Genomic DNA, 27,974 nt, shown 5'->3' with positions numbered 1-27,974 from the left:
TTAGTGCTAGGTGCGCAGAAATGATACGAACCTTAATATTTCATTAGTAACAAGTCTGTACTCTAAGTGTAACAAACATGCACATGTTTCAAACATTTAACAGCAAGAAATAGTGTATGCAAATCTCACTTTTATGGTTCCAAGAAATATGGACTATATTTTAAATTCTAATTTCGTAAGAATGAACTATTATTACAGACATCTCAGTAAAAGATTTCTCGCTTGAATTTAAAACACATTTTGGAATTACAAGAAGTTTATAATTTAATTTTCTAGAACCCGACATAAGTGTTTAAAAATTGTTAAATGTTTTAAATCGGATTTCATACTAAAATTTAGATGAAAAATAATTAAGATATTGAAAAAAAATTCAAAGTTAAGGGCAATAAAAAAAATTAAAGCCTGTTTATTTGATATAACCTTAGATAATTTTAAACATTGAACATGCCTACTATGCCTACAAATCGCCACTTAATTGCTATATCTGTTCCTGGGATAGTTTTCACTCTATGTCATACCAGCTCCACGCCATGTCCTTGCAATAAACCTCATCTTTCATTTCATAGGCTGAGCTCAATAGTCTTCCAGTCAAATACTCTTTTAATTTTTAGAACAGATGTTAGTCACTGGGTGCTAATCTTTGCAGAGTATGACAAGCTATTGCACAAATTTAATGAAAAGCGAGTAAGAGGTTCAATGTTTTCAAGGTTATGACGAAGAGCTGGGCATAATATAGAACTTCAAAAACTAATGCTGCGTCTAAAAATATGCATCGACCAAAAGCGCGCATATTTAAGAAAATGGACAAGTGTTCGATTAAAAATGATGCAATATTATAGAAAACAAAATAATTCTTGTATTTAAAAAAATTGGGCAGTTTTTTTTCTTGGAAAAACAAAAATTGAAATAACATTATATTAATTTGAAGTAAAATTTTCATTTTGCTGTTGCAAGATTTACAAATTCAATATCATACAATAAATTCTGGATAACTTATAGAGTACACTGTACAATACACATTAGGGCTAGAATAGTTGACCCATATCATGATCATGTGACTCTATTCCAAAATTCTTTCTAATAAGGCTGTTGTTCACAAAGGTTCTATTAAAGTAGTTTTTCCCTTAATATGCTTAACATTAGTAGAGAACACCTAAATTTAACATCAGACAAAGATAGTAAGTATTCTATTGTTCCCAAAATGTGAGACAAAATAATAATTTATGACTTTTTAGAGTGAACTGATTTGAGTTATTAAGTTTTGGTCTTTGTTAGCAGTTTATTGCAACAAATAGCTCTTTCATTTTACAATAGTACCTTTATGCTATGTTAGTTATCTAAATAAGGCGGATGTCCAGAATTTTTTTTAGTCGCCAGTTTGAAATATATTAAAATCAATTTTTGTAAACTGCTGAGGATGAACTGATGGTCAGAATTTTGTTTTTATCAATTACAAAAAAGATTGTATTGATCTAAAAGCATGAAAATGTAAAAGTTTATACAGCAACCGCACCAGAAATATTTGTTAATAATATTGCTTTGCTGTGTTTTACAATTCGCGATGTCAAAAGCTTGCGAAAACTTAAAAAAATTGATTCTGAATGTATAAATATGGATCATCTTATTTAATTACTTACGTTAAGACAATGAGAAAAGTAGGCAAATAACGCCATATAAATAGACACATGAACATTTTGGCAGTCATATAATGAAGCAGCTTTTTCAGCATTGAAACACTAAAAGAAAGAGAGAAACACGGAGATGCAGAAGAAATTAAACAAAGTTACTACAAAGGAAAAAAAGAATATTTAGGAAGTTGGTGGATTAAGATCGAAAACGTTTATTTTCTTTTTAACTCTGTTACATTCGGCAAAAAATTAACGCCATTTATTATTTATATTCTTTAAAAAGGAATTCAAAACATGATTTTTCTATTTAAAATTAGAATTGATTTCAAAATTAACACGGTGATTTATTACAAATTATTCAAGGAAAATATTTTTAGTAAGAATAACTTAAAAAATCATGCGAATATGTGAAAAAATGATAGCACCAAATGAAGGAACATAAAAAAAGAACATACGATTGTTTTTATGAAAAAAATGTTTGAAAAACATGCCTAATAAAAACTTATTTCTTACACTGTAAAAATTTCACTCCAGTTTCAGGAAACGTTCCTGGTTTTTGACGAAACCATTTCCTGGTATATGCTCTGAGCGAATATTTCGTCAAAGTGACGAAATAACTATCGATACTTCTGCGAGAAAAAGAATTTCGTGAACAGCAAGGAATATTTCGTCCTTCTAGTTTAGTCAAATTAAGAATTATTTTTGATTTCAAGTGGGGAGATAGCGATGAGGCTTCGAGATGAGAAAACATTTTGTCACAACTCGCGTGATTCCTTGGCGAAATAATGCTCATAATTAGCGAAATATAGCTCAAGAATTGCTGAAACGTCAAAATTGAAAGTTTCATTTCCGAGAGTGTAGAAAAAGGAAGAAAAAAAAAGGGTCACACAACATGATTCACGAAGAAGATTACGTAACAGAGTTTAAAAAGAAAACGCTTTCGATCTTACTCCTCCAACTTCTTAAATATTCTTTTTTTTCCCTTTGTAGTAACTTTGTTTAATTTCTTCCGCATCTCCGTGTTTCCCTCCGTGTTAATTTCTTAAAATTAAGTACACAGAACAATTAACGCTGAAGATGGATAATGAAGTGGCACGTTAGAAGGATCCCTTGCTAGTAAAACATAGGATTTTTTTTTTGTTATTTCAATTAAATATGAGCGATCATTTTAAAATTATTGTCCATGGACCTCCACCTTATTCAATGAAACATCAAAATATTTTCAACTATATTTGAATTCTGATATAAGTATTAAAACGGTGAATAAAATGAGTGAATCATCATCATTCATTAAGATAAATCAACTAAAAGTTTGACGTGTATGACATATCCATGTAAAAGAAATATTTGCTATAAAATACGTTAAGATGGTACAGATGTAAACTCTTTTAAGACATCTGAATTGTGAAGATGGAAATTCGTAAAAATGATATTTTACAAAGATTAAGAGCAATCTTTTTTTTTTAATTTGCTAGACAAAACGTGATATTTCTTAATATTAAGAAATAGAACTACTCCATCTTTAATTCGTACATCAATTTCGATTTCGTCTACGTTTTTACCCGGACGAACTCGGAAGCTTTTTTCAAATATTTTAGGAGGATTTTCTTCCTCTGAGTGGCAACAGCTGTGCGGTTCCACTTATAAAATTTTCCTCGAAAGCTGAGTTTCATAATAGCTTTCACACTTTTTCACTGACAAGTTCAGCGGCAGGTGAAATTCTAGAGCCCGGTGAGTCCGTACTTTCGAATTTCATGTAAATATTTTTGATAACTGGACTCTGATTGCTAGTAGATTGGCTGAAAAAGCCGCCATGTTTTGGTTTTAAATGACGATTGTTCACTTCCATGTGGACAATTTTCATGAATTCTATTTGTGAGGCAAGCTTTTGAACTTCCTCCTGTAAAAGAAAAGGGAAATTAATTATTTTCAACAGTTTAAAATATTAGGTGATCCGTACGATAAGTGAAACTTATTTTCATAAACTTAACATGCGTTAGCGCCTAAAATAAATAAGATGATTTTTGTTACTCGTAGTGATATTGTATCGATACTTAATATCTGAAAAGTATCATAAGAAAAGTATAGATTACGCCAATATTATCGAAGAAAACTGATGCTTTGTAATGCTGTTGTCTTATTGTTGTAAATAGTAATATGCACTGGTGCTCAAAATTAATGACTCCACAGTGAACTAATCATAAAGTCATGCTCCCATGGGAACAACCGAAGTCAAGCATACTGAGCGGGTGGTTGACCACTTGAACGGCCTACGAAGGGACCGAGGTTATGTGATATAGGTCCTCGTTAAACTGTTCTACCATTAAGTTTTCGATTTGAGCGCAGATCGTCGGGCTACCAAAACGGATGAGCCATCCTCTTTGCAGAGGATTAAAATGGTGATGACATATGCCTTTTGGTCATTCTCAGGGATGTTTTCAAGACCATCTCCAGTAGCCCATTGTGCAGTTCTAGTGCGATGCACAAGTATACTGCTACTGCCGAAACTAAGGTCAAAAACATAAAATCTGTTAAAACTGATGAACTATTTATTGAGCTACTATTTGGCGCGGATTATATTACAATTGGAGAACGAATACAACAACAAAATAAAAGACAAAAGATTTTAATTGTGAACTAAAGAGTAATGTATATCAAAAAGTATTAAATCATGAATCAGATATGAAGCCTTTATTTCAGAAAGTCTTTCTAATATAGAGTATAACCACTGTGTATTCAAGCCTCATAACGAGCTCTCATATCATGACGGTGTCAATAAATTCTTGAGTCAACAAAGCCTATTTTTCCAAAAGCTCGACTTGTAATCCCTGGAGGGCTCTGAAAGGCGGTACACTGTGCAACAGCTCTTCCTAGATCATCACATACATGTTCAATGGGATTGAGAATCGGAGAACTCAAGAACCAATTCATAGGGCGATATCCTCTTCAGGAAAAATCATTAACAATGCGAGTGTAGAAAATGATACTCTTGGCCACGACGGCATTATTTATTTTATTTCTAAAAGCTGTGAGTGGCATCAGTTGGCTTGTTTATAATTTTCATGGAACGTTTTTGTTATGTACTTGTCGTTAGGTTTTACCTGTTTTATTTATTATAAATGTTTTGTCCCTGATAATTCTTCGTATTTTATTTAATAATTTCAAACTCAATCTTCAATACTTATAAACCATGCAAGCTGGATAAATTTTTAGAACCGTTTGCAACAGCGAGCTCTGGGAATCTTCGCATTATCGTTCATAAAAAAGATATTTGGGTCTATAACAGCCCGTAACAACTTCATATAGGCTTCACGAACCACATCCCTACAGCGATGTGTTGTGACAGTTGTCGCCTCGAATGTGGTGTATGACTTTCCAACATTAAGGCCCCCCAGACAATAGTTTTTTTGCGATATCGACACATATAAAGAATAATTTTTTTCTTAGGATAATTATTCTTTATTCAGAAATATCGCATTTATNGTTAAAACTGATGAACTATTTATTGAGCTACTATTTGGCGCGGATTATATTACAATTGGAGAACGAATACAACAACAAAATAAAAGACAAAAGATTTTAATTGTGAACTAAAGAGTAATGTATATCAAAAAGTATTAAATCATGAATCAGATATGAAGCCTTTATTTCAGAAAGTCTTTCTAATATAGAGTATAACCACTGTGTATTCAAGCCTCATAACGAGCTCTCATATCATGACGGTGTCAATAAATTCTTGAGTCAACAAAGCCTATTTTTCCAAAAGCGCGACTTGTAATCCCTGGAGGGCTCTGAAAGGTGGTACACTGTGCAACAGCTCTTCCTAGATCATCACATACATGTTCAATGGGATTGAGAATCGGAGAACTCAAGAACCAATTCATAGGGCGATATCCTCTTCAGGAAAAATCATTAACAATGCGAGTGTAGAAAATGATACTCTTGGCCACCGCGGCATTATTTATTTTATTTCTAAAAGCTGTGAGTGGCACCAGTTGGCTTGTTTATAATTTTCATGGAACGTTTTTGTTATGTACTTGTCGTTAGGTTTTACCTGTTTTATTTATAATAAATGTTTTATTCCTGATAATTCTTCGTATTTCATTTAATAATTTAAAACTCAATCTTTAATACTTATAAACCATGCAAACTGGATAAGTTTTTAGAACCGTTTGCAGCAGCGAGCCCTGTGTATCTTTGCATTATCGTTCATAAAAAAGATGTTTGGGTCTATAACAGCCCGGAACAACTTCATATAGGCTTCAAGAACCACATCCCTACAGCGATGTGCTGTGGCAGTTGTCGCCTCGAAGACGTTCAGTGGTGTATGGCTGTCCAACATTAAGGCGCCGCAGACAACTTCCTTAAAAGCTGTAGTTCAAGCAAAGTACTTTCTATTTAAGTTGAATATATCTTGTTATAGCTCGGTTTAACCAGAATTCAAGTATTTAAAAGAGTTCACTTAGTAACTACGTATATTTAACTTAGCTGCGTAGGAAATACAAAAAATTAATATATCAATATTTAATTTATATAGTATTTAATTAATTAGTTTTTAAGGATCGTTTTTAAGTATGTAAAAATATTCGCTGCCCACAATCAACGAGTTGTGTTCGGAGGCCTAATTTCATGCAAATGCAGCATGGGTGATATACTCCATATATTGCAAAGTATATGTGATTCATTGGAATATATATATTTTTTATAACAGAAGTTATAAGTTTTCGGTATTATCGAACAAAAATAGTGATTCCATTCGATACTATTGAATGGTTTGGAGCAGTTATTATTGAAAAGTAAAATCAATAGGATAGAAAAAAAGTTTCAATACTTTGAAAGCATCGATACTTTTTCAATATAAACTAGTTAATTGTAAATTTTTTAAATATTTTAATTTTCTTAGTGTTAGTCGTAAAATTTCCAAATGATTATCCTATTCTATAATATAATTGCTATCTAATAAACTTATGCTCCAGAATTTATTTGTCCAAATCACAGAGCAAAAACCTTTGTTTTTTGCGTTATTCCAAACTATCTCTTTTACATATAAAAAACGTACAAAAGTCGAATGAACGGACTTATGGAAATTTATAATTAAAAGTTAATCATTATTTGCTTCAACTTCATTTCTAATGACAAAATTTCAATTTCGAAAAATACATTTTCCCCAAAATAAAATTTATACTTGATGAGATTTCTGATGTCAAATAAAAATTCTCAAAACAAAAACAAATCATCCTGAATAACTTTTGATTTAATTATTGGATCTTCACGTTCTAGAACTCAATCTTAATGGCTCGAAGCAGTAAGTTCAAATATGCTAATTATTAAGGGGAGATGATGCTGAAAGTTAAGAAATCTGACACCAAAATGCACTTTCTCTGAATAAGCATACCCTTTTTCGACGGATTCGGATTTCTGACCCCCAAAATATAGCCGCAATCTGGGAAATATGTCCCCAAGAGTTTGGTCAGGTGAGTGCTCCAAAGTTTGCAATCTTTAATGTTATTTTTACTTTTTGCATATTTCGCTATATCTCGAGAACTTTTTAAGCGAACTGAATAATTTTCGCACGCAATTATAAAATTCGTTTATACAAAGATAGTTTCCTGCAAAAAATAATGTTTAGTAAATATTTTGTATTTTGTTTAATAACGGTTGATAAAATGTTGAATTGTAAGGTATACAAATTTTTGCATTATTTTAAAGAACATAGTTTTACATGGGAAAATGTAAAAAAAGAGCGAAATTGGCCGAATCCTGAGAAATTGAATTTATGACTCTTTTGAAATTCAATTTCTCAGGAACTATTCAACCGACTTTGCTCAAATTTTATATTTTACCATGTAAAATTATATTCTTTCAAATGATGCAAAAAATTGTATACCTTACAATTTAAATTTTTTCGACCGATAATAAATAAAATAATAAAAAAATAATAAATATTCATTAAAAGTTATTTTTTGCATGGAATTATCTTTGGATAAACGAATTTTAAAATTACTTGCAAATTTTTTTCAATTCGCTTAAAAAGTTCTCGCGATATAATGAAATACGCAAAAAACAAAATTAACATTAAGGGGTCCAAACTTTGTAGGAATCTCCGGCTCAAACTATTGGAGTCATATTTCCGAGATTGCGACTGCACCCTATATTTTGGGGGTAAGAAATCCAAATCCGGGAAAAGAGGTATGTTTATTGAGAGAAAGTACGTTTTGGTCTCTGATTTTGTAACTTGAAATACCGTCTACATTTATCCATTAGCATATTTAAGGTCATCCCCTTGAGCCATTAAGATTGAATCCTAGTATGTGAAAATCCGATCATTGGATCAAAAGTTATTTTGTTTGATTCGGTTTTTTTGCGCAGTGTACGCATGAAAAATATTTATTAAATTGGAAGAAAAACATGGAATGAAAAATTTATGTAAAGGAAATAATTAATCAGTGAATAATTTACACATACTGAGGATTGTTTTACTCACATACAGTCTACATACATTCCAAACAATTAAATAAAAATATTTTACATGTTGTGTGAGTTACTCACTTTGAGCTCTTCGTTTTCTTGATATAGGTCAGGTGGTTCTTCATTTACTGGTCCCACACCATTTAGTGAAAAGGACGCTGTGACACCACGAGCTCGAGCTCTATTGTCCCACACATCACCCTGTCCTTTAATGACCCGATAAAACTAAAACAAAATAAAATACAATTATTTTTAAGTTGAAGCAATTGAAAGAACGAAGAATAAATTAATGCACTTATCTTAAAAAATTATAAATGTATTCGTTCTAATTCTTTACAGTGTCATACAATCTTATTTCTTACAATTCTAATTTAATCAATTCTAATTTTTAACAGTGTCATATACACTATTTGGAAGAAAGTGACAGGACACGACACTATAACGACATAAACCCATATTTATTAAAATTAATATTAGGTAGGGCCTCCTTTGGCTGCGATCACAGCTGCAACCCTTCTGGGCATGCTTTCCACTAAATTAGCCATAGTGGCAAGAGAAATTTCCTTCCAAATGTTTAACAGGAAGTTCCATAGTCCATGCTTGCTTTTGGGGAGTGGGGTGCAGGCCCTCAACCGACGGTCCAATTCGTCTCAGAGATGTTCAATTGGGTTAAGATCAGGGCTCTGCGCCGGTCACTCCATGCGTTTAACGTTGTTGTTCACATACCAATCAAAAGTTCTCCTTGCAACATGGGATCTTGCGTTGTCGTCTTGATATAAGCAATCATCCATACCGTACGTTGCCCATAAGGTAGGAAGGACATGATAGTCGAGAATATCACAGTATCCATCGGCATTCATCATACCATCAACCTTCAACAGTGGGCCAGCCCCATACCAGGAGAAACAGGCCCATACCATCAATCCTCCTCCACCTAACTTTACAGTTGTCCCGTCACTTTCTTCCAGATAGTGTATTTTAGGTATAATTCAGGTAAACATTATGCCTAAAATATATAGGGTGTGCCGTAATCACCGTTCTTAATATTTACGTTAAAACTTGAATTTTTTTTATATATTTTAGCGTACTTTTATATGTTTCAGCGTTGATACCATTAACAATAGAAAGAAAATTGTTGAAAAGCCCTTATGGAAACACGTTGTTTTTATCAATTGCATGACAATATATATATAAATTTCAAATTTCATTTTTGACAAAAATATTAAAAACGTGTGAATATTCTGCAATCTTTCTCAGCATCGGTTCTAATTATTTTTTATAAATACTGGTCTATTTTAATTTAAGAACATTAAAAGTGTTCGCAGTAAACCGTATAGACAAAGTCATGTGGTAATGTTGCCCCTAAAAAAATTAATAAATAAAAATAAAAGGAAATTCACAGTTTTTGTTGCTCTAAAACTATTTGTTTGATTAACGTATGGACTCGAATGGAATATGGATTGCTTGTAACTTGTGAATATTGGTTAAATAGACATAATTCAAAATTCGAACGAAGATTGCTGCTTCTAGACAATTATATATTTCAGCTAACTATATATTAGTAGCTCCTCCTATTTTTCTTTATGTTATTTTTCAAATTTTCAGTCCTTTTTTTTCAAATACCCGGTATTTAGTAACACCATTCCATCAATAACAGGTATTTATTTACCTTGGGTCCAAAGATGAGAATAACGGTGACCGTAGTGCTGAGTTGCGTCCTGATGAACCCAAAAAGGTATTTAACATCAGGTCCTGCTTGTGGAAGTATGACTAGGCTATGGAAAAAGAGCATATTATATCAGTAACTCTCAAATAATTAACTGTAAACAAATTAAGAAAAATGTACATTCAATTGGGTGCAATGTAAAAAGTCTTAGACTATCTTAATACCAAAAATTATTTCGGCTCAATTAAACCAAAAGAGTGTGGTAAATTATAGATTATTCCTTGAGGTTTGGCACTAGGATGTCCCTTTTCACTACAAGAGTCAGTAAAGTTATATTTACGATACAGTTTAAGGTAAGAACGGTTACTTTAGAATGCATACACACACTAGTTCTTGAAATAAAATTAATTTGTGGATCAGACATGCGCTGAGTACAGAGAAAATATTAAGACACGTTCGAATTAGGCTTAACAGATCAGAAACAGATCGAAAATAAGTATTATAAATTTATATAATGCAATTGACAGATATTATTAAATGTATAACTTATATATTAAAATGATGGATATATTAAAATGTATTAATTATTATTATTCAACTACATAAAATCCTAAAAACATCCATAAATCCATAAAAACATAAACGTGCATACAGCATAAAAACATGCAACATAGACACGCTCATTTGAGACCCAAATGGGTGACATAACTTTTAACTAAGTTATGTTGTTGAAATATTTTCTAATACGAACACTTGAAATAAAGAAAAGTAATTCAAATCCTCTATCCACGAATTTCTTACAGTTTGTAGTATTTTCATTTACATCAACAACAAAAATTAATTATAAAAAATATCACATAGCAGCTTCGTTGTTACCAAAATAAATTAAAATTAAAATTAATGCATTCATAAACAGGAGTTTACAAGAATATTATAAAGAAAGTAAACTTACTGTATCATAACCATAATAATGTTGACGATTGTAATACTGTGTACAGCCCAACTTATGTGTTTAGCTTCGTTGAAAACAGACTCTGCATTGCGTACGTTGTAGCAAACCTTCACACCCCATAACAGAAACAAAAATTCACCTGAAATTGAGAAGACACGATTTAGAAAAGATGGGAATAAAGTGTGTATATCTGTGTGTTTTGAATTATTTACATTTCTTATTTTAAATACATATTATTAAAATTAATAAATGGGAAAAAATAGGATGTTATTTTAACACATTTCTCTGAAAACTTTGGCTATCATTTAATTACTTAGACTAACTAACTAAGTAACTTTGATATTAAACTAAGTAAGTAATTTTCATAATTTGAAATAATTCTGTAAAATAAGTTATTGGGAGCTATTTTTCTTGCTAGTTTGGCACAGTTTCATTTCACAATACCTTCCTAGACTTCAATGTAATATGCTGTCAATTTCATTGATGATTTTTTTGGATAAATTGTTTTATTCTCTAATATTTCTAATCCATAATTTTTACTAATAATCTATATTTTATTTTTTTAAGTGTCACGTATTATTTTAGCTACGAACCTTGTTTTTTTTTATTTCAATAGCTCTAATCTCGAAGCTTTATTTATCATCTAAGAACTCTAATATGTCACTTATATCCCCCTCTAATATTTTATATTTTGCTATCCTCTAAATTCTCTAATTCTCATTAGTTTATCAATTTGATGAATTTAATTCTTTGAAATCTTTAAAAGACTAGGATTTAAGAATGAGATTTGTTAAATTCTAAGAATTGAATCATATTTAAGTTCATCAACTAGAATGGTGAAAGAACTGGTAAATTATCTAGATTTTAACTCTGATATCTCGGGCAATTTATCCCCACAGAATGGAGTGCCCAAAATCTCGAAATCTTTTAAAATGCTGCAGGCTTACCATGTCATTGACAGCAACAGTTTTCGCCCCAAAAGAAAAGATCTTCCTAATTCATCTTACGATGATAAGGAACTAGCGCTTGGCAACCATTTTATCTGCCCCTTCTCAATACTTTCCATCAGCTTATAGCTCCAGAAAAGTCGTTATTTTAAGACATATGTCCTTCCTTTCAGGCAGAGAGTCACAAAAATTTAAGTTTTAAACAACTGGTATCAGAAAATTTAATTCTTCTTGATTGCAAAGTAATTGCTGCAAGCGTAGATAATTAAGCCTTTAATGCCTTTTATGTTCCGCCAATGTCATTAAGGATAGTTAATGCCAATAAGAAATATTCATTGCGCATTCTTGAATTTAATGATTCGTGTCTATTCTATTGTTGTAAGAATATTTAACGCAATCAAATGAATGCTCGAAAGCTCAAGCATGATTAAATTTTTAACGATACAATTTTGACATACTTTTCGCTTTAGTTTCGCGTAGGAGATTATTTTGCACTTTTTGTTTTGTTTAGTAGTGAACAATACTTTATAATTAAGTATTGTTCTCTGCTTACAATTAAAATGTAGAAACAATACTTCTGCATTTTAATTGTAAGAATTGTTTTGGTTTATGAGTGTTTATTATAAACAATGTTTATGAGTTCAAAGATTAAGAAGTGTTTACGAGTTATCAGCTTAAGCTAAGTATACGAGTCCCGTGTTTTAATTTGTCGTGAATTTAGTAACACTTTTAGTATAAACCGAATATCAAATGCCCTTTTATGCTATTCATTTATTCAAAAATTTTTAATTTTTATACCATAAAAGTTTTTTAATCTCTCGATATACACTTCTCTCATGTGGCGGCACCATAAACTCGAGTATATCCCTATCCACTAGCAGCATAGTTACTGTTCCTATCGCTAGGTTGTCTTAAGTAATAATTTTAGTAGAGTTAAAAAATACTTATACTATTTATTTTGAATAATTTGGTAGTTTTATAACTTAGTTAAGAAGAAACTATTTAGCTATGTTTTTTTATCCTTTCTAAAATGGATCTTTGTTTTTTGTCCTTTTTAAATGGATATTTTACAGATACGTGGTTTTTAGTTCTTTTGATTTAACTTAAACTAATGGCGTCCTTTACTACAATTAATTCTTGGGTTCATGAAATTTTTTTGCTTCACAGTCCGTTAGATAAGTGCCATAGAGCATAGGTCTATGGACATCACATATATTAAGAAACTTGAAGAGAGAAACATAACCTACCTATGGCCAAACTGTGGTCCCACCAATTATAATCACACTGTTTGAATTTCATGTGGTCCCAATCCTTGATGTAGACAGCAGCAGGAGGCGAGGATATTGTCCAAGTGCCTAGGTATATGGCCATCACTAACAGAATAGGGAACAGCCATTGCAACAGTTGCTTATCTGTGAGCTTCAGCTTATGCGCTGATTTTACTCGATACGTTAGAGAAACCCTATAATAATAAAAGAATATAAAACTGTGTTAAATTTTTACTCGATACGTTAGAGAAACCCTATAATGATACAAGAATATAAAACTGCGTTCATTTAAATACATACAACTAAAGACGTGGTAAATTTTTCGTTGATTTTTGCTTGTAAGTAAATAATCAGTGTTTCCTGATGTTTTCGTAAAATACACTCATGTCCATAAATTAAGGATAATGAAGTTCAGGCACAGAAAGAGACAGAAGCCAAGCAAATTTGACTTATTTTTAAAGTCTATGTATTAAACAAAAGGTAAAGAGCAAAAAAGATGATATATGTTTGACAATTAATAAAAATTGCGATTTTTACTCCCTGGAGCAAATTTAAAAAAAGAACCTATTTACAAAAAACAGTATAACATGGTTAGTATGATGGTTAATACGGAGTATGTCTCCCGGACGATGCAATACAGGCCGTACAACGCCTAGGCATGCTGAGTATCAAATTATCAATCTGATCTTGGGGAATATTACACCACTCATCAAGCAATGCCCTCCGAAAGTCCAGTAGACAGATGGGAGGGGGTTGACGGGCTGCAATTCGTCAGCCAAGCATATCCCACACATGCTCTATTGGATTCAAGTCCGGTGAGTATGCTGGCCAATCCATACGGGTGATATCCTAATTATTTTGCTTACGATTTAAAAGATTTTAATGGTAGCTTCATATATAATGTCTTTATTTCGCAAATAGATATAAATAAAAATCAAAGCTTAAGTGCAATTCTCGAAAAATAACCCCCAAACGTTTTGAATTGTTCTGAAATCAGTGCTTTATGTTGACTATATAGTTATCTTAATATTATTGCGCAAGAAAAAGTTGTTTGTTACTTTCTAGCTGCAAACAAGGTCATTATTTTGTTTTAAGATCTCAAATTATTCAAGAGATAAATTTTATTTCAGAGATAGATTTATTTATCAGAAATTATATACTGTAAAAAATTTAAGTGTGTCTCAATGCCAAGCACGAGGGCTACTACTCTACACGTAAGTGGCGTAGCGAAATGACATACATAACTTTTTAATTGCTGTGTTTAACTACACTAAGAATGATCTTTTACACTCTTAGTGAAAATTAGCCGCCACCTTTTTTGTTATTTTATAACTACAGTAAGATAAGATAATCATAAGAATCAGTTATATCTATCTATATCTATATCCATCTCTCTCTTTCTCTAATATATATATATATAGGCACAGTACAGAAAGAATAATATGAATTTGAACTAGGTTTAAAAGAACCATAGTGGTATTAAGTTAAATGTTATAAAATTATTTAATAGAATAGAAAAATTTATGTAATTCGTCTTTAATGAGAATAGAATTATCTTTATTATGCAACTAAAAACATATTTGCCTTTAGAAACAACATATTTCTATTTCTGCAGAAACAAACTGCACGGTAAAATCAAACTTTCACCTTCTCGCACTCGAATTGTAAACAAAAATATTGATCGTCTGATGTTCCAATATGATTGTGTGACTGTTTCCAATAGGATCGTCTGCCGGTTTTTAATCTGATAGTCTGACGTCAAAATTGGAGAAAATAATTACAAAAAGCTGCAGATGTGTCTGATCTTGGCGCAAGCTTTCTCAATCATTGGAGAGTCAAAAATTATCTACATTTTTTAAAGCGTGTATAAACTCTAGATTCATTATTAACGGGAAATAACACACAATTTTTCGAGTTTTTTAACACTGAATTCGGATTGGTATTACACCACATTCTTTTACAGAGCAGAGGTTGAAATATAACAAATTAGAGAAGATCTAAATTACAAAAGAATAGTTTTATCAGTATGAGATGCAAAATTTCTTCTTTTATAGAAAAAAAAAATTCTTGTCAAATTCATAAAAACAGTGAAAACACTAACTCAAATTATTAAAAGACTGTTCGAGCACAAATTTTTAAAAATTGCTTTTGTGTCTGCTATTTTAAATGTAACTTAGTGTAAATTTTGTGAGATGGCTCAGAATTTACCTTCAAAAGTTTGTCAAAGCTCTGAAAGATAAACAAATCTTATGAAATAACTAAGAATAATGAAACAGCATTTATTTATACTAAATTAGGCTCTTTACTTCCTTTTTAGTTTTTAATTGCGTTTTTAGGTAAATAATTTAAAATTTAGAATTAGTTAATGATTTTTCATTAAATATAATGATATCCGAAAGTATGGTTCGTGTTTATCTAAATATGTAAAAAGGTAGTTTGTTGGTTTTTAAACTGACATGTTTCCGACTGAATGCCCATTCTTTATAATTTGAACTTTTAAAGGATAAAACTTTGTCCAACCAGAAACTGTCCAGACAGACATGTTTAATTTATTGAGTCTACATCAAATGTGTTCTGCAGGCTGACACAAAATGTTTTGTTATTCATTTCGTGTGAAACAACATAATGCTACTCTTTAATGGAAATGTTTTAAAGATAACACGTACGTCTACCCAAAGAGAAGAACATTGTTTTTAGTTTTGTGGAGTTGAAAATCCAACTTCATCTTCAAAATGTTGATAGAAAAGTTTTGACGTTTAGTTTCTCTTTTGATACTGTGGGAGAAATTGTTTTGTACAGTTAAGAAAGGTTTATGTCTTTCTTTTAAATCCCGAATAAATATAGTGGAAAGTTTTTCAAACGAAACATGTCATTCTTATTTGCGGCAAATACGTCTGTGTTTTAAAAAATAATTTTGATTCTCTGACATATTTCTAAACCAAGCTCAGAAAGGGACAATTGTCACCATCATTAGGATGCATTTGTCTCCTCTCTTTTATTAAGAATAAATTATCTCTTGAATTTGGATCTATTTGTCTTCCCAATAAGGAGATAATTGTCTTCTTTAATAAGTGGTTTTTGACTTTTGTATTAGAATGCATTTGTATCCTCTATTAGGTTACAAATATCTCTTCGAATTGGTAACTAATGTTACTTCTACAAGGATGACAGTGCATCTTTTATTAGAATGCACGAGTTTCTTATTTTAAGATGCAATCGCGTTATTAAAAGAAACAATTATCTCTTATATTATGATGGAATTATCCTTTCTGTTGAGATGCAATTGTCTCATCTGTTGAGACGCAAGTCTTTTACGTAAGGATGCAATATCTCTTTTTTAAAAGGAGGCATTTATCTTTTGCAATAGGAAACATTTTTCTTAACACTAGAAAGACAGAAAATTAGTATATACCTATATTGCCCAAAAGCAGTTAAAATGACTGGATATATATATATATATATATATTTGATATAGAAATATTGTATGCTAGATTTTAATAATGATTGGTCTCGAAATGTAGAAATATTGTTAAAAAATGTTTGAAATGTTTCGTTGCCTTACCTCCATGTCTTTAGAAGGAGGGCGCTGTATGTTAAACAAAAGCCCATGTGCCTTGTCCACTTGGTTGCAATACAACTTGACATTGATAAAACCGGAAATATAGCTGCCATCTGAAAATTAGGTAGGATAAGTCAATCGCCAAAAAAAAAAATGATCGTTTACTTGTCAATGTCCAAAGCAATCGAGGACAATAAGTAAAAGTTGACCATCGATATAAGAGAGGGATTTCTGAACATGAAGGACAAGATGTCCCATTTACAAAATGCCAAATGTCTTAGCGCGAAGGGCGAAGCGTGAGATATATTTCTTTTGAGGTTTAAGAAAGTTAAAGGGTTTTGATGTTAAAGAGTTTTAACAAAGTATTCGAAGATGTTAGAAACAATTGTATTCATTTTCTTAAAAAATCGAGAGATTTGCTTTCCTAACGACATTGCTAAAATATTTTCCTTGCATTTCTGCAAAGCCTAAAAGACATTTCTGAAACATCGCAGAATATTTCAGATATTCATGACAAAATTTCATTTCGGAGTCATCAGTTTTTCAATACCAGTTCTCCATCTTAGATTAGTCGATTTTGTTTTGTTCTAAAAAAGATTACGAACATACCAGTGGATACATTTACATCAAATTCCTTACAACACTGCCGTTGAGAATGATTGAAAAAAAGAGATTGTTGCCGAACAAAACGAAACTGTTTCAAATAAAACAATGCAGAAACATTTGACGATGTATGCTAAAATATTTTGCTTCCTCAAGATAGTTTATGTCAGTTTATTGAAAATATATTAATTTTTGAAAGATTAAAATTGTTTTTGATGCAAAAATAAAATGCAAAAATAAAACATATGAAGGAAAACATAGGATTATTAGCAATTTATAAAAAGATACTTGAAAGTAAACTTTATAAGATTATTGACAATTAATATATAAAATTTAAAGGTAAACATTGTAGCATCATTGACTATCACATAAAATATTTAGAGAAAATAGGATTTTTGCCAATTTAGAAAAGTTGTTTGAGGAAAACATTACAGATTTATTGACATTTCATATGAAAACATTTAAATTCTGTTATATCAAAAGATATAAAACGGTATACAAAATTATATTGTGTTATAGTTATTTTACTAGCAACTTTTATTTTTTTGCTTTTAAGAAATTTCCTTTGTAGTTATTTCTAAAGTAAAGAAAAGAAAGGAAGTATACCCATTTTTTTATTATATTCTTCAAAGAATTTTTTTTGACAAAAATTATTCTATTGTCAAGATTTTTATTCTTATTCTTCTAAAATAACGCTTTATTGATGATTTAAATTACTTTCATTATTATTATTATTTCTTTAAAATGTTAAATCGTTATAATAAGTTATTTTTCATAGTGGAAGACATTAATTCCAAATTAATTTTCATTTTTTTCTACAAAAAATCTTTACTTAAAAAAAGAAGCTAAGCTAATACTTTTTTTTTAATTATTTTTAAAAATTTGAAAGAAAAATATCAAATTTACCCTCCGCTGTGTTATGAACTGTAATTTCGAAATTTGCTTTCACATACATATTCATTCTATAATGATTAATTGAAATTTCAGTTAAATGTAGAAGCGAATGCAATGCTAAACATTAATTTTCCCCTCCCAACTCAACTGAAAAAAATGGATTGCATAGAAAAAATCATCATATCAGCAAAATGATTACAAAATTGTTTTAGCAAAATTGTTTAATTGTGTTAGTTATGTAATTGTTTCACCAAAATCGCTTTAGCAATTTTTGTAAAATAAAAGAAGAATAAAAAGCATTTTTGTGTAATATTTAATGCACTTAAAAAAAACTTATTAAAAGCACTCAAGTTTTCATAGCTTCGACGAATAACATATTTCATTGCTTTTAAAAACAGATTGAAATTTTTAAAAAAGAATTTCGTAGACAAAAATAATACTTTGGTGATTGATAAGAGACTGTAAACTATTAATTAAAATTATTGCAAAATAGTTGCAATTATTAATTAAAACATAATTTTATTGTAGCGTAACTACCACTACAATCATTCAATTCCCATTCACTGGTATGTAAAGCATGTTAACTCAATTCAATATTGAGGAACCTCTTGATAGATGACGATTGACAATGTTGGTACCCTCCATCGACGTTGGTGACTTTCGGACGCGATCTGGATACGCCTATTTCGTTATGAACACGTATAGTTTGATGAGTATTGATCTATTCACACTGTTGCTACTAATTTCAACAGAAGAGTGACCACTCCCACAATAGTGATCTTAATACAGCTTAGCCGGCCTCTCTTAAAAACAGCAATGGATCAACTAGTGGTAATCGTTCATCAAATTCTATCGCAGTTGAAAAAAAGTTTTTTGGTGAAGGAATAATTGTAAAAGTATTTACGCTACATAATAATTAAATGATAAAAATCATGATTTAAGAAAGTAAAATATAAATTTCGGAATTAATCTCTTAATTATTACAATTGCATAAAATTTTGTAAGTCCAAATACTATAAACTTTTTAAAAAATAATAATGCTAAAGTTATTTTAATTTATTGATAAACAATAAGCTTGTACTACACTTGTAAATTACGATAAACTTTCGATAAAAAAAATTGCAAGTACATTAAATATAATTATTCTTAACTAATAATTTTTAATCACACATGTTACAATTGTTCCAACGTATTGATAAATTTGCATAAATGATAACTTTCATGAAATAAAAAACAGCAAGAACTTTACTCATAATCATTTTTATTTATTACGGAACTTAAATATATTGAGAGACTATTCTTAATAACAATAATAATTATTTATAAGCATAACTGTTATATTTATTCTTATTTATTGATAAACTTTTTTAAAATAATAAACTTAGCTCTAAGTGATGAGTTTCGATTAAAAATATTCACTCAAAATTATCAAAATTAAATAGTATTTAAACATTACAATGTAATTAATTGAAGTAATTTCAGGATAAAAATGCTGGGGTAAAAATTTACTTTAAGTCGATAAGTTTTCTAGTTGAAACTTTTAACAAGATATTTACCTGCAAAATATAAATCATGGAGTAATAAGCTTATAAATTAAATAAAAATATATTAATTAATTATATAGTGTCTAGTATAACAAAACGTTAGTGCGCAGAATTATAGCTTCATTTAATTAAATAGCAACTATTAAAACTACTTTTTAAAAACTATTTTATAAGAGTATAAGTTTTAAGGTTTACTTTTCCTTATTTGTCATTTGTTTTCATTCATACGTTTGTTTATAAGTTATACTTTTATGTGAAGAATTTTAATGAAATAATGCATAAAACTATTTAACTTTTTTTGCAAGTGGCAATAACAAAGCTTATCATGAATTAATTAAGTACATTAAAAAACGAGGTGGAAAAAATAATTAGTGATTCATTTTTCAATTCATCTGTAATTAAATGATTTTTTAAGGAATTTTTTTCTCTTTGTTCGCTGTTAACATATTAAATTTTTACTTTAGGTCAAAATTATATTATAAATACATTAGCTCATGATTTCCTTTAATGCGTTTTTATTGTAGTATTGTTAAGTGATGTTTTTGTTATTTTCTTAAACAAAGAAAAAATATGAATAAACAAAGAAGATTGTTTTTTTTCTAAGGTTTCTAAATGAAGAAAAAAAAACATGATGAAAAGTGTTTGGAAGGAAAAAATACAAACAATAATGTATTATTTTATTGTAAGAAAATCAATTAATTTCTAGTTAATAACTTCTAAAAAAGTAATTGATAATAAATTGCGCGAAAAAATAAGTATTCTTTTGATATCAACAATGATCATTGTAGTGATTTACATTTATTTTAATCATTTTAGCATGATGATTTTAAAATACGAAAAAATTGAAATTTGTTATTTTCATTAAAATGTTTTTCTTTATTAATACACTGAGAATTTTTTTTTCATTTTAAGAAAATATTTTATTTTTTAATAGTTTTTTTACAATAAGTTAACTGTATAACTTTTTACAATGGAAAAAATTGAATTTTAGCTACTAATTATTTTATTTTATGAAATCATTAAATTTCTTTAGAAATGAACTAAAACTATTTAAGAAATAAGAATGAAGCAATTCTTACTTTTCAATCATTTATGTAATAAAAGTGGGCAATTTTAGTTTTTACTTTTATTCTAAGTAGTTGAGTTCTCATTGAGCATTAAATTAAAAAAAAATAAAAAAATATATTTGTTAAGTGCTTCGTTTTTTTTACTCACTGCGTTTTAAGAAAATATCTGGTTCATATTCACACTGCGCGTTATAAGATTACATCTAAAATTATAATTAAAAATAAGGCATATATAATATCAAATTTAATAGGGTATTACAAAAATACCTAAACAAAACTTCTTATTGACTGGTTAGGTATTTAATGTTGTTTGATCGGATCAAATTTAATTTTAGATCATTATTAATTATTAATGAAATAAGAAAAGAATATGTTCAAGTTTCATAGCGTTATTCGTGGATTGCTCTAAAACCAGGGATATTGGAATTCTCCGAGATGTTCAACAAAAATTTTATATTATTATTTAGTTTATCTCGATTATTATTAGTATATCTCAATTTTTATTTAGTTTATCTCAATTTTTATTTAATTTATCACTATTATTTTTTAGATTTTCTCAATTATTCTGTAATTTATCGACATCATTCTTTGGTTTATCGCTATCATTCTTCAGCTTACCACATTTATTATTTAATTTACCTCTATCATTATTTAGTTTAACTCTATTAATATCAAGTTTATTTCTGCTATTCTTTAATCTTATACTATTATTCTATAGCTTATCTCTTTTCTGTTTTTAGTTATCTCTATTACTTTAAATTTCATTTCAATTGTAATGTAGTTTAACAATGTCATAATTACATAAAAATAATTCTGATTATTATTCCATATATTGTTCCACTTTAAAGATAATCTTTCTATTTAAGCGCTTGCTTATCCAAGGTATTTTTTACTAATTTCAAAAACCGAAATTCAGTCAGATGTTGAATTTGCTTAATGAATGGAGTAGATTTTGGGTCACATCTTAGGTGAAAAAATTTGGGAACCTCTGCCCCAAGAAATTAATAAATTTTTAATTTTTTAAAAAATTCTATATCCAGTTCAAATAACCTTGATTCGGAGCTATGAAAAATAAGATTTACCTCGCAGTACATGATGACGCAGCCTAGTAGGGTGATGCAGAGGAATATGGGACTTGCTACATTTATTACTTTGAGTTTTCTGTAACGGTATACATAGATTCCGAGGAGAGAAGTCAAGCAGATGCAGATCACAGAAATTGTTAATAGAGAGATTCTGAAAAAAAAAAGATTTAACACAACTCATTTAAAGTATTTTAACTATGAATTCAGTTTTGTTACTCAGTGATCATGACTTCATAACGAAACCAGCTTGGTATTTGATCAAAATAATAATATCTCAAGACAGAATTTATCAGGGTAGAATATCACGTCGACATGTGCCTAGACGACAAAATATAGAAAAAGAAATCTCGAAGGAAAACATTTTATTTGAGTAGAATCTCACAGGGGCAGATTCTTGCAACGTAGAATATCGTATGGACATATCGCAGAGACAGAATTTCATGGGTAAAAGATCTTGGAGGGCAGAATTTCATGGGCAAAAGATCTTGGAGGGCAGAATTTCAGGGGTAAGAGATCTTGGAGGGCAGAATTTCAGGGGTAAAAGATCTTGGAGGGCAGAATTTCATGGGCAAAAGATCTTGGAGGGCAGAATTTCAGGGGAAAAAGATCTTGGAGGGCAGAATTTCAGGGGTCAAAGATCTTGGAGGGCAAAATTTCAGGGGTCAAAGATCTAGGAGGGCAGAATTTTATGGGCAAAAGATCTTGGAGTGCAGAATTACGAGTGGGTTGAACCTTACAGGTGAATTATCACGTGAGAAAGATATTCTCACAGGATAAGGTATCACGTGGACATTATGTCTTGAAGTCAAAATATAATAAATATGAGATCTTGCAGGAGAAAATTTCGTTTGGGTACGAAGCCTTACTGAAACAGATTATAGCAGGGCAGAATATCGTGTGGGTACAATATTGCGGAGACAGAATTTCACAGTTACTAAACCTCGCAGAAAAGAATTTTGTGCACGTTAAATCTTATAGTAACATGACAATGCGGGAAATATAGTCTTTACTAGACAGAAAATTGTGTGGCTATAATGCTTCGAAGGAGAAATATAGTAGATAGGAAATCTCGTTGGACAAAAGTTCGCGTGACCACGAAATCTCACGGGAACAAATTATAGTAGGACTGAATGTTATGTGAGCATAATATTACCGTGACAGAATCTTGAGGTTACAAAAACTTAGTAGGAAAGAATTTTTGCGCGTTAAATCTTACGGTAACATGAAAATGCGGGAAATATAGTCCTACAGGACAGAAAATTGTATGGTAATAATGTCTCTGAAGAAAAATATAGTGGATACGAAAGCTCGCACGACAAAAATTCGCCTGTGCACGAAATTTCAAAGAAATAAATTCTAGTTGAACTGAATGTTCTATGAGCATAATATTATACGAAAAGCGAATTTTGAGGAGACTTGAATAAAATAACTTTGTGTCTGGTTCTCCCGGTGATGTGAGAGTGCGCACAGGACAAAAAACCGTGTAGACATAAGGTCATGGACGTTATAGTGGATTCGAAATCTCTCAGGACGCAATTTTGTAGAGCAAGAATCTCACGTGGACTGGTTTTTGTTGGATAAAAGCTTGCATGATTTATAGTCTTATTCCCTGAGTTGGTATATAAAAAATTTCAGTGATTAGTTGCGTCACTATAGCAAATCTTAGCAACGTTATGTGTTTCCCTAACTTATCACTTAAATATTTTTTTCATGTTTAGCCAGAAAACATACATATTAAGCACAGCGTAACATAAAAAAAATTTGTACAAATAAAATTTTTTAAATTTTTTCTTTAATAATTTCTAAAAACTTTTAAGGACCAAAAATCTCTTGGTACTTTTCTATGCAGTGTGTATAAATGACGGATTAAAATTTTCATTAAATATAATAATAAGAATAATAAAAGCATAGTTATTATGATACGTAAATACAAAACCGAGTTTAAGAAATATAAATATATAAATAGTTAAAAGAGCATACAAGTTTTGATGCTACACTAGAGCATCATCTTCAGAGCAAAGTGCCTTACATAAAAGTTTGTAAATATTATTTTTGCATTTTACTTTGAACTGAAAATGATGCTCTCGTATAGTATCGAAACTTTTAAACTATTTCAAGTCGAAAATTGTAGTTTTTTTCTTTATTAAACATTGCACTGAGGAATATTCTCCAATGTAACATCGAAACTTGTATGATATTTTGAGCAAGAAAATGTAAAAAATTTTTTTCTTTACTATACTTTGAAGAATTTTAATCGGAAAAAATTTACTATACTATGAAGCTGATGCTCCAGGATAGCATAGAAACTTGTGTGTAATGTTGGGTAGAAAAAAATGCAAACTTTCTTCTTTTTATTGTACTTAGTATTGAAACTGATGCTAAAGTGCAACATCAAAACTTGTAAGTTATCTTTACTATTTTAATTAATATTTTTATGCATTGGTTTTATCTTTTATCCACGAAACGCATTCACTTGAAATAATACATGAAAAATGATCAAATACATGACAACGTTTCATCATTGGAAAGTTTTGAAAAATCTAAAGCTATTTCTTCATCTTTATAAAAAAAAGTTATATTTTCTAGTCGTTTAGCTAAAAAGTAATAAAAATTGTCAAATATTTTTCAGTACCTGACACTTGCTTTTTTGATTTTATGATGTAAAATTAATTATGACTAATGTGCTAACTAATTTAGAATATTTTTTAAAAAGGAATTCGGTTATTATTTGTATTTCTTATTAAATTGCACATTAATAAAGAATTTATATTGAATATTTTTTCATAAAAATATATTTCCATTAACGATCAGAATTTATTTATTTGGCAAGATATTTTTTCTCAAGTTATGATATTTTTTGCCGATTGCTCCTTTCACAAATTTGAAGTTGGTTTACATTTTCGGAACCGCATTGAACATTGCATACTCTGAGTTTATAATAATCAATTATTTTAAAGATTGGGCTCTAGACGTAAAATCTCATTTTTAATTTATCATTCAAACACTTTTACGATTTAAAAAACATTCAATCACGTTTAAATCGCTTGTGCAAAGTTGTTGACATGAAATACATTTTTGAACGAAGATAAATGAGTTTGCGTTCGCAAATTGCATTTACACATTAAGTGTTTTGATCGTGATTTATCTAAGTTTGCTTTAAAAACATTTGCGAACGAATAAGGATAAACATATTCTAAAAGAGATATTCGTTCATATTTTCAATTTCAAGTAAATTGCTTCAGAAATTTCCTAAAATGAATCTACCTTTTTAAATTTAATCTCGTGAATTGCTTTTCAATGATAGTATTGATTTAATAAAAATAAAATTTTTAATTCCATAAAAATCATTTCTGTAACGCCTAAATGTTTTTGAAGTTTTAAATTTTGCATAAGTGATAGCAAGTACAATAAATCATAAACAAGTAAAGTGATAACAAGTATAACAAATCACAAATGGTATTATTAAGAAATACTAATAAAAAACATTGGCGTAATATCGCGAAGTACAGGATTATAGTTCCATAAAATATATATTTTTCGAATTATTGTCAAAATAAAGTCAAAAGTCAGTGTCAAAATATATTACAGGCCTGAAAATAATATTTCAAATGGAAGAAACAAAAATACTATTGAAATTTCTAAAAATTCTGGGAGAAGGAGAGATCTTATAACCGTCTATTAACTTTGTTTCTACTTCTTCCAACAATAAAACAAATTCTGATTTTTTTTTCCAGTTTTGCTTCTTTTCAAGAGTGAATCAACAGATTAGTCTTGTTTTTTCCTCACTTAAATATTAATTTGATGCCCCATCTCATGCATAATATTTAAAATAAATATTTGAAAACGATTCGACAAGTATGCATTAAGGGTGGTTATTAAAGAATACCATATGTCAGGGGGATCGGAAAGTAATGTCTTTTCAGAGCATTTGATATTTTTTATCAAGATTTTATTTTTAATCAATGAAGTATGTACTCTTGTAAGCAACAACCTTTCAACGCCGGATCCAAAATGAATAGAAACGGATCGAAAAAATGAATTGGTTTTTAAGACTAACGAATATTCGTTATGTTCAAACTAATCATTTTAAAAATTAACGTAAAAAATCCACAATTATATTTTCGAGAAACAAAAGCATTAAGATTAAAAGATCAATATTAAAGTATGAAAAGCATAATTATTATAATATAGAAAAAGGGTTTCGTATTATCGTTTACTAAATCAATTTCCAATCAATCATACAAATTTTACTTACCGGAATGCCCAATTGTAATTAGCTAAACAAGGTTTATCATCTTCACAAACATCACAACCAGGTTGGCAACGCTTACATATATACAACATGTCATAGGTGGGACTGAAATTGAAAAAAAGAAGCTTTTTTTATTTTATTAAACATTTTCTACACTTTATTATACATAGTAAAGCAGCCATTTTTACCTAACCCCGAAACGTATAGTGCGGCTNGAACTCCTCCAGACACCCGTCTCGCGTCGTGGCGGGTACTATGGTTACGAGGAAAGGTCACTTCGAATAGGGGTGTGGGGTGAATAGTTTTCTTTTAATCTTAAAGTAGGTCGTCGTGAGTAAACCAATCGACACCTTCTTTCCTCTATTTTACCCCCATTAGAAATGTGCCATCGCTTGTTACTATAGCAGCAGACAGTCCCAGACTTTTAGTCTAGAGGAGTTCTCCTCAAAGTCGCACTGTACGTTGAAATGTCCAGACTAATAGAGAAATTTATTTACGTTTTCGAAACAAACGTATCATAAATATTTCGAAAGTGCTTTAAATGATTTTAGTTCCATATAAGAAAAATCTTGTAATATATTTCATTTATTTAGATATCCAAATATTCTACTCTGTTTAAAATTTTGTAGGACGATGAACCTGGAAAATTTGCTAAAATCTTCATATAGAGCCATGTTCAAACATAGTATCGAGAAATTTTATTTTCTCGGTGAACTTAACTGAAACATGGTTGAATTTAACACCCTACTAAGGTGTCGACAAATTTGTACGATTTTATAGCTGAAGGTTGTAACATTATGGTTTATATTTATTTTTCTGAGAACGATTGCAAGATTCAAAAGTATAACTTAAATGAAATAATGTTTGATTTTACATCTTGTGAAGATTGCTGATAATTTGCTGGATATATTCAACGCTGTACCCCATCACTGGTATGCGAGCAAAAAGCCAGGTTCTTTATTCGCCCTCAAGTGCGACGTAGCTTCTAAAACCGCAATTTCCAGATTAGCAAGCGGTCGCACAAAAATTCTCTCGTTTTTTCGAAGGCAGGAGAATCTTCAAGGTCTGCTCCAAATGTCAAACTGAGCAGGCTTCTCCCGGACACATCCTGGACTGTTTGGGACTTTCCAGAGAGGACATATACTCATACCCCCTTCTGTCCTCGATTTCCTTAGGGTCAACGGTCTGATGGACCTTGTCTGACTTCGTCAGGTATTAGAGGCTAAGCCACAACAACAACGCTGTACCGATCTTTGTGACAGTGTATTGGTGAAAAAGTCTCAAACATTTCATAATATAACTACGATCGGCTAACGATTCTAATTTTCTGATTAATAAAGAATGGGCATCACAATATACTCCTAATACTATTTTTTTCGAGGGATTCGAGCTTTAGTAATCAGTCGAGAAGTTCTATCAAGCATTCTGCAGACTCTCAAAAATGATGATTTATAGTTGATCCATAATGTCGGAACTTTGAACCTAATTTAAGGACAATTTATTGAAATTTTAATAAGTTAGTGAACTGAAGAATTATTTTCAGTTCAATTTGAGCTTTAGTATCGCGTAATTAAGTTTACAGACTCTGAAAAGTTAGTGCAGTTAAGTCAACAAACTCTGAAAAATGTTGATTTACTGTTGATCTATAATATCGGTACCTTGAACCCTAATTTTAGGACAATTTATTGAAACTTTAATAAGTTGGTAATCTGAAGAGTTATTTTCCGTTCAACTTGAACTTTAGCAACGTGTAACTAAGAAAAATTGATTAAAGTTCAAGATACATTTAAAATGTATTGCCCGTCATACACTAAAGATAGATTTTGACAGGAATAAAAGAACTATGATATGTTACTTAGAAATTAAAAAAAATATTTCTGAAACATATTTGACTATACTATATTGTATTTTATAGAATATAAGCTAATCCTAGAATACGCTTTTTCTTTGAAAATTCACCCAAAATTTAAATACTTTTCAAATCTCTAAATAATACGAAACACCTCATACAAAACATATGAGTACATAAAATAGCAGTTAA

The 27,974-nt window shown here is 30.0% G+C and overlaps 1 protein-coding gene across 1 annotated transcript in view; it reads right to left on the bottom strand.

Moving 5' to 3' along the window:
* Positions 1-912: 912 nt before the first annotated feature.
* Positions 913-27,974, bottom strand: part of LOC107456269 (probable G-protein coupled receptor CG31760) — a gene marked incomplete in the record, with an annotated part of 261,490 nt that continues 234,428 nt past the window's right edge. The window contains 8 exon segments of the mRNA XM_043055523.2: positions 913-3,528; positions 8,178-8,321; positions 9,766-9,871; positions 10,715-10,853; positions 12,909-13,123; positions 16,492-16,601; positions 21,679-21,832; positions 25,937-26,038. Coding sequence (XP_042911457.1) covers positions 3,310-3,528; positions 8,178-8,321; positions 9,766-9,871; positions 10,715-10,853; positions 12,909-13,123; positions 16,492-16,601; positions 21,679-21,832; positions 25,937-26,038 — 1,189 coding nt within the window.

The sequence above is a fragment of the Parasteatoda tepidariorum genome, chromosome 8, assembly GCF_043381705.1.
Source record: "Parasteatoda tepidariorum isolate YZ-2023 chromosome 8, CAS_Ptep_4.0, whole genome shotgun sequence".
Classification (NCBI taxonomy): domain Eukaryota; kingdom Metazoa; phylum Arthropoda; class Arachnida; order Araneae; family Theridiidae; genus Parasteatoda; species Parasteatoda tepidariorum.
The sequence above is the reverse complement of the archived record's forward strand: the minus strand, read 5'-3'. Positions and strand labels throughout refer to the sequence as shown.